This window comes from Podarcis filfolensis (assembly GCF_964270895.1).
Source record: "Podarcis filfolensis genome assembly, chromosome: 3".
NCBI classification, from domain to species: Eukaryota; Metazoa; Chordata; class Lepidosauria; order Squamata; family Lacertidae; genus Podarcis; species Podarcis filfolensis.
Genome location: NC_139606.1, coordinates 44,105,557 through 44,118,958, shown reverse-complemented (window position 1 = coordinate 44,118,958; position 13,402 = coordinate 44,105,557). Strand labels below are relative to the sequence as shown.

The 13,402-nt window shown below is 43.4% G+C and overlaps 1 protein-coding gene across 12 annotated transcripts in view; it reads right to left on the bottom strand.

The window, feature by feature from the left end:
• Positions 1–13,402, bottom strand: part of ANKRD6 (ankyrin repeat domain 6) — a 64,413-nt gene that overhangs the window by 16,252 nt on the left and 34,759 nt on the right. For 5 of the 12 annotated variants that reach the window (XM_083608288.1, XM_083608296.1, XM_083608293.1 and 2 more), the window contains exons 3-4: positions 4,548–4,670; positions 2,346–2,597 (exon numbers count right to left, since the gene is read on the bottom strand). The exons of 1 other annotated variant lie outside the window; for it this stretch is intronic. In XM_083608288.1, coding sequence (XP_083464414.1) covers positions 2,346–2,597; positions 4,548–4,670 — 375 coding nt within the window. Of the gene's footprint in view, positions 1–2,345; positions 2,687–4,547; positions 4,671–13,402 lie in introns of all 12 variants that reach the window. 6 more of the 12 variants (XM_083608295.1, XM_083608297.1, XM_083608298.1 and 3 more) reach the window with 6 other exon arrangements.

Below are 13,402 nucleotides of genomic sequence, written 5' to 3'. Positions count from 1 at the left end.
CCAGATCAGCAGATTAACTGACTCAGAATCACTCAAGTAGCTCTGAGTGTTCCTCAATCATCTAGTTCTTTCAGATGGAACAAAATCAGGCAAAGTTCAGCAAACTGACAGGCAATTGACTGATGTTTGCAATATCCATTGTTATCTAGATAGCCCAATGAACAATGCAGTTACAAAGGCCGCATGTTTGACTGGTCAACCAACTATTTGGACGTGTGGTGGGTTTTTTTTTAAGCCTTATGCAGCCAGCGGGGCTGTGTTGCTCTCCTGGCTTACCAACACCATGTGTCACGGCTGGTTACTGAGAGGAGAAAGGGAGAGGCAGCAGGGAGCTTGGCACAGTGAAGGTGCAGCTTCACAGCTCCCCACACTGCACCCACAACATGCCAGTTTCCCCACTGCTTTGCCCTCCCTCTTGGTAACCAGCAGCAACACACACCTGCTGGCCATTACTGGGGCTTATATTTGATGAAGAGGAAGAAACAGGCCATGAACCTTGGCTGAGCGTTACATCAGAACTAGGGGTGATGGTTTGTTTCATTCGCAACAAACCATACAATCTGTCACTAATATTTGCCCTTGGGATTCCTAACTGGTTTGTTGAAGCGAAACAAACCACATCCCATGGATCAGACATTAACACTAAACCAGGGATGTTGGTTGTTTTGCCCCACCATTAGTAGGGAGATGAACAGGACAGGAAAACCATTTTCATGGTACACCATTAGGGTTACCGTGACGTGCAAACTGGGTCAACACATGTTCAAACTGCATCCACTATTCCTAGAAGTTATGTCTGTTTTCAGTCTAAATAAAGAAGCTGGAATGTAAGTTGAGTGGCTCCATGCAATGCCTGGCCTGCAGCAAAGTGGTTATGTGACAGTTTGCAATTTGACCCATTGTGAAGCTATTGGGGAAAGTACAGGAAATATCTTCAGATAGCAGCAGGAGACCATTTTATTTGTACAAACATTTCAAGAAACACAGAGTTCTCCGAGCGGCATGTTCAGATACTATTTTCTTTCAAATACTATTTTCTTATTGTTTCAAATGTTATTTTAAAAAAATAATAAAGGCCAAATTATAAAAGATCATAAAATCAAGCTACATTTTTCACTGGGGTGCATGGGACTGAAATGAGCTACTATGATTCCCTGCAGCTCAAACCCAAAGCCTTCTAAATGGCACTGCTCAAGAGCCAGCTGTTGCAGATAGAATGGATTAGGCTGATGATTGTTTCATAACAAAAGACCCACTTGCTCACCCGCTTGATAGATTTTTGTTGTAACAATTATTTTAATTAGATCAGAGTGACAGCAACAAGAAAAACTAATGTAGTTCATTAAAGGACTTATTAAACATACTGGCATTTGAGGAAGACAACATATGCTCTGGGAACCATTTCCCTCCAATTAAAAGGAATCTCAAGTCAGAAACAGAAAAATGCATTTCCAGTGCAATAACAAAGAGAGTAATTGAAAGACAACCAACATCAAGGTGGAAAACTGTTTTATAAATAGTTGTCCAGGCCAGCTTGCTTTGGCTATCAAAGTCATGTGTTCTGTTGCACATAAATCAGCTACATTTGTATATATCCACACAGGATAGCACATAAGAATAACTAGGAGTGAAGTGGGTATTTTCACTCAACACAAAAGAGTGCAACAGTGTTCTCAAAATATCATGGGAAATAATTAGAGCTCTTTTCCTCCCCTAGTCCCAACTACATCATGTGTTACGGAGGATGAAGGTGGACAAATGAAGAGGAAATTGTGCAGTGTTAATTGCTGTATGTACCACCAAAACATAAATGTCCAACTAGCCAAAACTGGCCAATAAGAGCCACCTTTGAGGCACAGTATACCCGTCTACCCTCCATTATTTTCATGCAGAAACTATTTCTTAAGTGCAAGGTCATTCATAGCTGGCCAGTGACTTTTATGAGTCCAGAACTGTACAACAGATCAGGCATAGGGAATGCATTGAGCAAGGGGTTGCTGGACCACAACTTCAATCATCCATGATCACCGGCCAGGCTAGCTGAGGTCGATGGAAGATGCGAGCTCAATAACACCTGGAGAGCCACAAGATCTCCACCTCTGCTTTAGATTTTGGCAATGCAAACAATTCCCAGGAAGCAGTTCCTTTAAATATGGTAACCACAAAACAATTAGTGGGACTCTTGTGTGAAAAGGACACAGGTAGGTAACCTTTTGGCAAAGCATAATTTAAAAAAAGCCAGACATGCAACCATGCACTTTTAAAGTAGCTCTGACATGCCAGATGGCCAATCCAAATGGTACATGCAACTGTGTCGCAGAGAAGCTGAAGTTAACAGTTCTAACCTCCTTCTCTCTTTGCAATCTTCTAGGATCTTTTCTAGCCTTTCTCCTCTGTTTTTTCTTATCTTTTTCTTCCTTGACTTCTTTAACCAGGGCCACTTTTCCCTTGACTATTTCTGAGGTATGTGCTGTATGAACACTCATTGACCAATCAGAGATGGCATCAGGATTCCAATAAGGGCTTGCAGGATTAGCAGGGAGAAGGAAAGAGTTACTTCTTGGGGTTTCATACTCTACAGAGCTGGTCTCCACAGGCTGAAATTCATAATAATCCCATTCAAGGCCACTGGAGGTCATTCTTCAACTAATGATAAGGTCTTTTACAATATGTTAACGATCAACATCTGTAGAACATGAAGTCAGCATTTTAAATCCTCCACAACATTTTTAAGAGTTTCTTTATGCTATGCAACATTTGGCAGATGGAAAATTAATTGGGCAATTATGTATTTACTACATAGGATATAAAAACAATATCGTTATTGACTTTCACAGTTCACTGGAAAAAAACAGGATAAAGGACAGTCTTTTGAAAGCTGAGAATATTTGCAATCCAGGAGGCCGCAGAACTATGTTTCTAAGTCCACATTTGCAAGTTCTTTCTGGTGTAAAACAACTACTGTTGTCTAGTTGCTGGAGTGTTGCTACCAGGACAGAGGAAACCCAGCTTCAAATCCTCAATCAGCCATGAAGCTTAATGAGTGATCTTGGGCCAATTGCTACCTTTCAGGTAGCCTGCTTCACAGGGTTGTTGTGGTGATAAACTTGGGGAGGGAAAATCTTGTACACCACTTTGAACTCCTTGAAGGAAAGGTGGAATATAAACGCATTCAATCAATAAAAGAGGTACAAATATCTCAGGTGGGATGTAAATGGATTAAAAAAAAAAATCCACCTTGAGTGAAATCCAATGTTAGCCATACCCAGAGCAGATCCACTGAAAAACTCAATGAACTTAAGTCAAGCTCTGAATAGAATCTAGTTGGATACAACATTGCATTTCATCTATGCTATCTACTAGCTGGAGGAAAGCTACAGGAAGAGAGAATATATTTACTTCATCAAATGAATATACCCGCTCTATATAACTTGTACATAATGTGACTTTCAATAATAAACCACTTTCACCCCAGCTAGTAAAAGTTTGTTTGAGCGCAACAACAGTATTCATGCTGCACAGATTTTATGAGAGTCAAATTCTGCCAAAAATATGAAAATAAAGGCTTCTTTCAACGTTTCTTTTTTAATGTTAAGGCTGATCACAATATATTAGTTCAATGAATGGCAAAGAACCATCCACTAGGAGTACAAAAATAGAGTGATTTCCATGCCATAAAGCATTTTGGTTCCGCTCAGAAATGTCCTGAGCATTATAAATGCAAGCATTCTTGCCATGGGTTTCACACCTCTGAATGGCATGAATGATGTGATGGTGGGTGGTGGTAAGAGTTTCCAGCTCTAAGAAAAGTGGAACCAAAAAGAACAGCAGTGAAAAAGATGGGTAAGGTTCAGGGGTGGGAATTCAGCTCCCTCAAAGCACTAATTTCACATGGAATGTTTGCAGATGTGAACATTCAGCACAGCTTAGCTCTGAGCTTCCTGGAGGAAGGAAAGGCCTGTGAAATCTAAAAACACTTGGTGTCTGTCCAACACCATATTGAAAAACCTTTTACTTCTCTGAAAGGCAACACCCACCCTTCATTTATGCTTAAAATTTGAAAAGTATCTGGCAAAACGATCCTTGCAGATTTTGAAAATATGCCCCAAGGCACCACTACAGGACCACTGTCTTTGACCATCCCAGTTACATGCTGTCCTATAAAGCTTTAAAATTAGGGTCCTTCCAGATAGGGGTTTATTGTAGAATTAATGCTTCTCCTGCATGCAGGGTTCTGTTGTTGTTGTTTGCAGTATCCATACAACTTTGTCAGCATCAAAATGCCAACCTCCCCACAAAATAATAATAATAATGGTTCAGATTTACACTTTTTCGTGTAAAATCCAACGTGGAGAAAAAGCCTGTTTCCAACGAACTGTTTGCAATATTAAGCTGCCATCTGGAAGTACCCTTAGTAAACAAAGCAAACATCTGTTTTGAAACAGAATCAGTCTCTAAAAGGAGACAAGTTGTTGCAGTGTTCTTTGGACTGCTAACGTAGAGACAGAAGGGCTTTCCCTGGTGTAAGAATGGTTAGAACTACTCACATCATCCTGAAGATCCACATCACAGCCTGCTTTGAGCAAAATCTGGGCAACGCGGAGATGACCCTTATAAGCCGCAAGATGGAGAGGTGTCCTCCCATGCTGTAAAGCAGAAGGTAGCAATTGCTGAAAAAAATTCAAAGCCAGTTGCTGGTACACAGCATGTTAGCAACCTTATACCAGAGACATTCCTATTAAATGAATATTGCAACACTACCAACTATATGTACTTACAAATGTATGGCCTCTCTTCGTATTCATGAACCTGCACTTCTCTCTAGGAGTATCAGATGCTCCTAATTTCCATTGTTTCACCCACACTTTCATTTCCCACTAGAATTCCATTTTAGGCCAGAAAACCAACTCACTCTAGAAGCAAGCAACTATAAATGCTGGCATATATGGAAGAAACCAACCAATATTAAGAAGAAGAAGAGTTTGGATTTGATATCCCGCTTTATCACTACCCGAAGGAGTCTCAAAGCGGCTAACATTATCCTTTCCCTTCCTCCCCCACAACAAACACTCTGTGAGGTGAAGGAGGCTGAGAGACTTCAAAGAAGTGTGACTGGCCCAAGGTCACCCAGCAGCTGCATGTGGAGGAGCAGAGATGCAAACCTGGTTCACCAGATTACGAGACTACCGCTCTTAACCACTACACTACACTGGCACATTAAGCAATGTGAAGTCCATTTATTTCAATGGAAGGGATTTAAGCAGGTGCTTAACTGTACAACAGAAAGCAAAAGAACTTGAAGTGCAATCTGAAGCATGTCTACTCTGAAGTAAATTCCACAGAGTTCAATGGGACTTACACCCAGATAAACTGCAACTTTTAAAATTGATTAATTTTGCCCATATTATTTTATTGACTTTATCATTATCCTTTGGAGTGAGCACAGAAATCATTCATAGTGAACAGAAAGCTCTGTGAACACTGAAATGACATAAAATCATCAATTTCATACAGTGGAACCTCGGTTTTCAAACGAAATCTGTTCTAGAGGTCCATTTGACTTCCAAAACGCTCGAAAACTGAGGATCAAAGGGTTGTCAGCAAGTTCAATGGAAATAAATGAAAAATGCACATCGGAAGCCATTTGACTTCCGAGATGCATTCAAAAATGGAAGCATTCACTTCCGGGTTTTTGGCGTTCGGCTTCCGAAGTCTTCGGCAGCCAAGACGTTTGAAAACTGAGGTTTGACTGTAAGAATATAGGATGAGTCCTGCTGGATCAGGCCAAAGACTCATCCAGTCCAGCATTCTGTTCTCATAGTGGCCAGCCAAATATATATAGAAACCAGAAGCCCACCCCCAACCCTGTGTTATCTGTTGTTTTCAGAAAAGAATGAGTGTAGAAACAGGAAGTGCAGCTATGAAGATACACACTTTTTAGTTAAATAAAACAAAAAGCCCACCAAGCAATCATAAAAACATAAACAAAAGGCAGGAAGACCTTTTTTTAAAAAAAACTATCAATAGAACTAAATTAAGCCAGGAAAGGCTGGGAAAAATAAAAAAAGGTCTGCATTGCACCAAAAATGCAACAAAGCAGGCATCAGATGGACCTCTCTGTGGAAACAATTCCATAATTGGGGCTCCACATGATGAACAATTTGGGATCATGAACTAATTGCACAGTTACATGTTTCTTGTAATTAGGGATATACTAATCAGCAGACTAGCTAGTGGAACTAACCGAATGGAACTAAACATCCATGGAAGTGACAATCAAATAATATCCACCTGAACTCCAATTAAGTTTCACTGAATTACTGCTCAAAGTCCCCAAAATTATACTTTTTGGGGGGATAGGGGATATGTCCCTCTATCAACAAAGAGATAGCATTACACCAGAAAAAGAGAAAAAGCTAAGTAAAACCACTGGTCTGCCCATCAGTGCCTCCTGTTCTGCCTCCACCGCTTTGGGTTGCCAGTTCTGCATTGCCAAAAAAGAAAACACCGCACCAAAAAAGAGAGGACATATCCTTGCATAAATCATGCATATGCTTGCATTTATATGCACCTAGATGCACATTTCGAAAGAATCACTAGAAAGATAATAAATGTCACCATAGTGGGAAAGAAGCTACCCAGGGGGGATCTGTGTACCAGTTTAATCTGCTGCCTAGTTGCAACTTTAACCCTGCTCTCTGTTCTTATAGTTCCTTAACTTGAAACCACACTTGGGTGGATTACTCTTTAAGAGAGAATGGTCCTCTGTAGGACAAATGGCCACCCTAACACAACCACCTTGGACACCAGAATTCCAACCAGCTCAACAGCCACTTACGGCGGCAGCATATACATCAGCCCCGCAGCAAAGTTACACAGATCCCGTAGGAAGATACATGTCTGGAGCTACATCATGGGCTGGGACTTGTGACAGCATCGTGATGTTGCCACCATCACCGCTGATGATTGGTACCTTGCATGAGTATTATGGGGGCATAACATCATGGCTGGCAGGTGTTGGCGGAGTTGCCAAGAATACTTGTGGGAGTGGCTGTGTACTATGTTATCTCTTGCCTCTACAAGCACTGTTTTGCTTTTTACTTTGCTGCTGGGAGTGCATAGGATTGTTACATTACATAATACCGTATTGGTATAAAGGCTGCCAGCATAGTGAGATCATAATTGTGTGGTCAGCCCACAGCAGGGTTTTGTCCTTGTTCTCTGCTTGTCTGTTTTTTACTGTCCGTGGCTGATCTAACTGCAGCTTTGAGATATATTTAAAGAAAAAAAAAGCAAAACAAATCAGTCCTAAGGTTTGATTGCCATTCTAGAGATCATCATATGAAGACACACCTATGAGCAAAAAAGATGTCCAGAATCCTCAGCTCTGTCAGAAGACGGTGAATGGAACCAATGCTTGAAATTAACAAATCATCACAATCTATTTATCCATCCACTCTTCCCCTATCAGACAGTAATGGAAAGAGTCCTGGAATTAAAGAGTAACAAGATGCTCTTGGAAAATGCAAGTGTGTCATTTAGTCAAAAGAATGCCTTGTCCAATGGGAGTCTTCCTCCTCCAGGACCCTGTTTCAGATGACTTGGTCTAGTAAGGATACCAAGGTGGGTCTTTTTAATGGCAACCTCTCTTACTTAGCTAAACATTTCTTTTGGAAGGCATTTGATCAAGTTTGTAACAGAATGCCATTTTAATCCCACTGTGATCTTCTATATTTGGACTATTTCATTTAATTACATGGCCTACATGACTCCTGCCCTATAAAACAGAACATTCTTCCAATATGCTTTCAAATAGCTTTATTCCTGTGCATTTTGGTTTCTTTTTATTATAACTCACACTGATTTACTTGGTGTCTGCAGCACAAGTCATCCCACCCCTAATTTCAAAAAGTCTCAGGCAATGTGTGAATCTATTAAGTTCTTAAATTCCACAAACAGAAAGCTGTAGCTTTGATAGCCACATATACAAGTCTGATCTGATTCAAACAGGACCTTTTCAAAGGCTGTCATTAAAGTCAACAGCTGGTTGAAACCTTAGGAGTACATTTCCTTTTATTCTTCCCTGGAGAATAATATCCAGAACTTGACACTACTTTCAGCTGACTATGTAGTAAGATGGTTCAAAAAATCTCTTGGCAATTTCACACACACACACACACACACACACACACACACACACACAGAACCTGAATTGATAAATGATTCAGAGATGCAAAACATTAGATCATAAATATGAATTCAAACAAGTTTAGCCCTGTAGTCAGTGCTGGCAATGTTTCACCTTATTAGGGCAAAAAAAAAGGGACACATTTGCTGACTTCTACTTTTAACTATGGATTGTTATGACGACTCCCATTTTACATACCCATGAAAAAGAGGACATGTCCTGGGAAAAGAGGACATGTGGCAACCCTTCCTTCATATGCTGTGGGTCCACAAACAGTGGATGCAGCAGGGTTTTCTATGACCATATGAACTTGCCATGCCAGAGTACATCATAGTCAGTAATAGTAATTCCCCAATAGTGTTTCCACACTTGATTGTGGGAGACTTATGTTACCAGAGCTGGCACAGCACTAACATTTGGCAACAAGTCAGCACATGGCAAGTGAACATGGTTTATACTTCGAAGCTTACTTCCAGCCCAACTAACAAAACTCTGTTTTGCTGGATTCTGATGTGGCATCACAGATATGCCTGTCTGACATGGAATTTTCACATGCACAATCTGAACATTGAAAATGTTAGGGCTCGATCCTGCTTTCCACTTGTCCCACAGCTTTCCCCTGGGAAATCCTACTCTTTACCACTGAATCAGAGCAAATGTCAATTGCGTTTTCCACTTTGCTCCAATTCAGTGGCAAAGAGAGTGTTTCCCCAGGGGAAAGCAGCAGGACAAGCAGAAAAACGCTCAGACCCATGGGTTCTAAGCACGGGACAAGCAGGAAGCGTGGATGAGCCCTTAGGATTTTTAGGGAAGAAAGACCTGTGACAGAAGGTACTTTTCAAAAAATGTTTTTAAAAAACCCTTCCAAATGGATAGTGGAAATGTGAATTCTGAAGTTTGCAGGGTGGCTGGGTGTGAGGTGGCACACAGCCAGCAATCTGTAATAAGGAGGTGGGGCTGTTGGAGAAAAGGAAGTAAACAACATGGTTTTGTCTGCCTGTAGGGCCTAGAAAGAGATTTATACTCTGCCACTAGCCAAGGGACCAGATAGAGAGGTCTTATCTAGGTGACAGAAACACTTTAAGAAAAAGAAAATTGTTTATAGCAGGCAGATGGAACGAAAGTGGTGGACTTAACAGGTAGAAACAAAAGAAAGACAAAAGAATAATCTACATAACTGGAATAATTTGATTTACTTCCTTGAAAGGTCTAAAGCCAAGCAAGTTCATACATATTCTAGGAATGCTGTATGATTTTGGTTTTGCTTACTTGGTGTTGTGACTTATGAGACTGAAGATCCTTTGCCTCGGGGTAAATTTCCACATATTGGGATGGTAATTTTTCAATAAGGTGGAACCCCCCCATACATTTGTACAAATGCTATGGCACACACACAACACACTGGATGTGCAAGGTGTGTGTCCATCTATACAAAAATGTGAAGAATTACTTCTTACCATTATCTCTGTTAATTCACCCTAAGAGCTATTGCGCGCACACAAATTATATGAGCAAAGCCACTTCCGGCCCGCCCAGGAGGTGGGGTTGCGGGCTTCATGCCCACCCCCACATGAGCGGGGGCTGGTTTCAGCCCCCGCGAGAGCAGGGGAATCCCGGCCGCATCTTCCCATTAAGAGGCTGGATAATCAGACACAGCATTGTGCATTGGGCCAGGGTCCGCGCCATCAATTCCGGTCTCGGGCTGCACCTTAACTACATCAATATATCTTGGATCTCTTGGAGGGGAATGCGCTGGACCGAAATGTTGCCCGCTATTAGGGCCAGAGCGGCAGCGGTGGGTCCCCCAGATGCTTTAGTTATCCAATTAGGTGAAAATGAGTTAGCTTACAGAAAGGCAGTCAACTTGATTTGGCATATCTTTAGTGACTTTGAGGAACTTAAGGCCTCTTACCCAAACGTCACTATTATTTTTATTTGGGCCTCATTGATGGAGAGGCGGGTTTGGAGAGATTGCAGGTGCCCGATAGCCATAAATAGGGCTAGGAAAGCCTTGGATCAGGCAGTGGTGCGTAGAGTGACAGCCCTGGGTGGGAGGGTCATTGACCACCCGGGCATACGTTTCAACTGTGAGGCCCTCTACCGGCTTGATGGCGTGCATCTTTCGGATGCGGGAAATGATATTTCGCTGATGGCGTGCATCTCTTGGATGCTGGAAATATTTGGCGAATTGGTTTCAGGCATGAGACTATTGGCAGCGAGCGATTGCTCGTGTGGCGATTAGGCATTGGTAAGAAGGGATTAAGAGGATGTGGGGGGGAGGAACGCCATCACCTCCCCCCAGTGAATGAAGGGTGGTCCGATAAAGGACTCTGGGGGGCGTGGCCCTGTCCGAAGCCTATGGAGGTGTGGGCCAAAGGCACGCCCTCCATCTCGCTGTTCTGGCTTGGGAACAGCCTTGCTAGCTTCTGCAGGACAGCGGGGTGAAGACACCCCGCTGCCCTGGAGAGGCTGTGCGCGCAACCATCCCCAAGCTAGAGCAGCGAGACGGAGCCCTCCGTCTCGCTGTTCTGGCTTGGGAACAGCCTTGCTAGCTTCTGCAGGACAGCGGGGTGAAGACACCCCGCTGCCCTGGGGAGGCTGTGCACGCAGCCGTCCCCAAGCTAGAGCAGCGAGACGGAGCCCTCCGTCTCGCTGTTCTGGCTTGGGAACAGCCTTGCTAGCTTCTGCAGGACAGCGGGGTGAAGACACCCCGCTGCCCTGGAGAGGCTGTGCGCGCAACCATCCCCAAGCTAGAGCAGCGAGACGGAGCCCTCCGTCTCGCTGTTCTGGCTTGGGAACAGCCTTGCTAGCTTCTGCAGGACAGCGGGGTGAAGACACCCCGCTGCCCTGGGGAGGCTGTGCACGCAGCCGTCCCCAAGCTAGAGCAGCGAGACGGAGCCCTCCGTCTCGCTGTTCTGGCTTGGGAACAGCCTTGCTAGCTTCTGCAGGACAGCGGGGTGAATACACCCCGCTGCCCTGGGGAGGCTGTGCGCGCAGCCGTCCCCAAGCTAGAGCAGCGAGACGGAGCCCTCCGTCTCGCTGTTCTGGCTTGGGAACAGCCTTGCCAGCTTCTGCAGGACAGCGGGGTGAAGACACCCCGCTGCCCTGGGGAGGCTGTGCGCGCAGCCATCCCCAAGCTAGAACAGCGAGACGGAGCGCCCCGCGGTGCTCCGTCTTCCTGTTCTGGCTTTGGGCTTAGCGGCGCAGCCTGCATTCGCTCTATAGGACGCACACACATTTCCCCTTAATTTTTGGAGGGGAAAATGTGCGTCCTATAGAACGAAAAATACGGTAACACATTTGTGGAAAACATTTCCTTCTTGTGTCTTAAAGAACATGGTGGGGGTGCTTGGTGGCCCATTAAGGATGCATTACAGAGAGCTTCTGAGATACAGAGGTCAGTTCGGTGTTTCTCTTTCAGTTCAGTTATTTCTACCTCTGCCTCTATAAACATGTCCTATTCCTTCAAGACATGGAGCATCTCCACCCAAACAATTGCCCCTAAACATTGGCACAGAAACAACCTATGCGATGAGGTAGCAGCGTGTATCAACCAGTGCTGAAGAAATAAGGAATGTTTTCTAATACAGTACATCACAGCTTTCCAAACTTTTCATGTTGGTGACCCACTTTTTAGACATGCATCAATTCATGACACAGGAGTTCAGTTTTGCTAGCAAACTGGAGGTTAAACTAACCCCTTCCCAGCCCCGGGAGGAGTGCAGGGAGCCTTTGCCCGACACACAGTTTGGAAAGCTCTGCAGCACATGCTGAGCCCATCTCTGTGTTACAGTAATACAGTGGTACCTCGGGTTAAGTACTTAATTCGTTCCGGAGGTCCGTACTTAACCTGAAACTGTTCTTAACCTGAAGCACCACTTTAGCTAATGCCGCGCCGCCGGAGCACGATTTCTGTTCTCATCCCAAAGCAAAGTTCTTAACCTGAAGCACTATTTCTGGGTTAGCAGAGTCTGTAACCTGAAGCGTATATAACCTGAAGCATATGTAACCCAAGGTACCACTGTACATGGAATAGCCACCACGAGGAGGCTAGTAAGCAGACACTATATGACCACTGCAATGTGTAGACTGGCCCTCATTCAGGAATAGTTCCAACAACGACAGTGTTAAGAGCATGTTTAGGTATATGTCTGAACTTGCAAGCATTTTTTTTTTTAAATTGTTACTGGACTTTGTATACTTGAATTGTCTTTTTATTAAACAGAACTTGTCCAGATATATTGGCCTTCAGTCAAGAAAAAGGAAAACAGGAACCTCTTTCAATTCCAGCAAGCTGAGACAACTATATTATTAGACCGTGAAAGACCACGTTAATTCATGTGTTGCTGCTTCAAGTAAACAAGAATTCAAAAATGCTGTTTTCTTCCTTTCTGTTTAAAGAGTTCTGTGTGTACTAGCCTGAATTCAGAATGATTTGAATACCTCCATAACTGTTCCAGTGTTTCCTCAGGCGTTTATTTTCATTATCTTTAGCCAGTGTGCTTTTTTTAAAAAAAGAAGAAGATAAGGAGTTTATTCTAAAATCTGTTCAAATATTGGAAGTCATATGCCCTCATGAACATTCACCCTCTACAGATGGTCAGAAATAATGTGTGAGGGCTCAAAGTGAAGAGGGGGACAGAGGTGCATTTGATGACTCCGCCCTCAGAGTCCCTTCCATGTGCCCACTCTTCCCCTCTACCTTCCTGCACTGAGCCACCAGTGGCACAAAAAATTGACGCTTTCAGGCACTGCAATACATTGTAAACCTATTCATTGCTTCAGATGGGAGGCATTTCTTTTACAGGATTTATCTTACCCATTCAGATTGGACCCTGTCATTTCTGAACTCTGAGCTGTCTCCAGCCCTTAAAATTAGTGTGGGTTGAAAATGAACATTAGCAGCCTGTCAGTGAAATAATCTCAAAACATTTTTTTCACCTGCAAGCTTCCAAGATAACATGTCAGATGATGCTTCCAATGTTCTGGAAGAATAGGGTGAAAGGAGCCACCTTGGAACTGAAGAAGGAAATACTACTGGGGAAGCAAGCTTAGGCTTACTGCAAAGGGTCTGAGCTCCTACCCAAATGAACGAATAGAAAAGAGTGGTTCAGTTAGGGAAGACATTAGAACTGAACCGAGCTACACTTGTGCCTAGCACAGATTTTTAGGGCTTGCACACAGCGCTTTATATTCATCCTAACCCGATTCCAC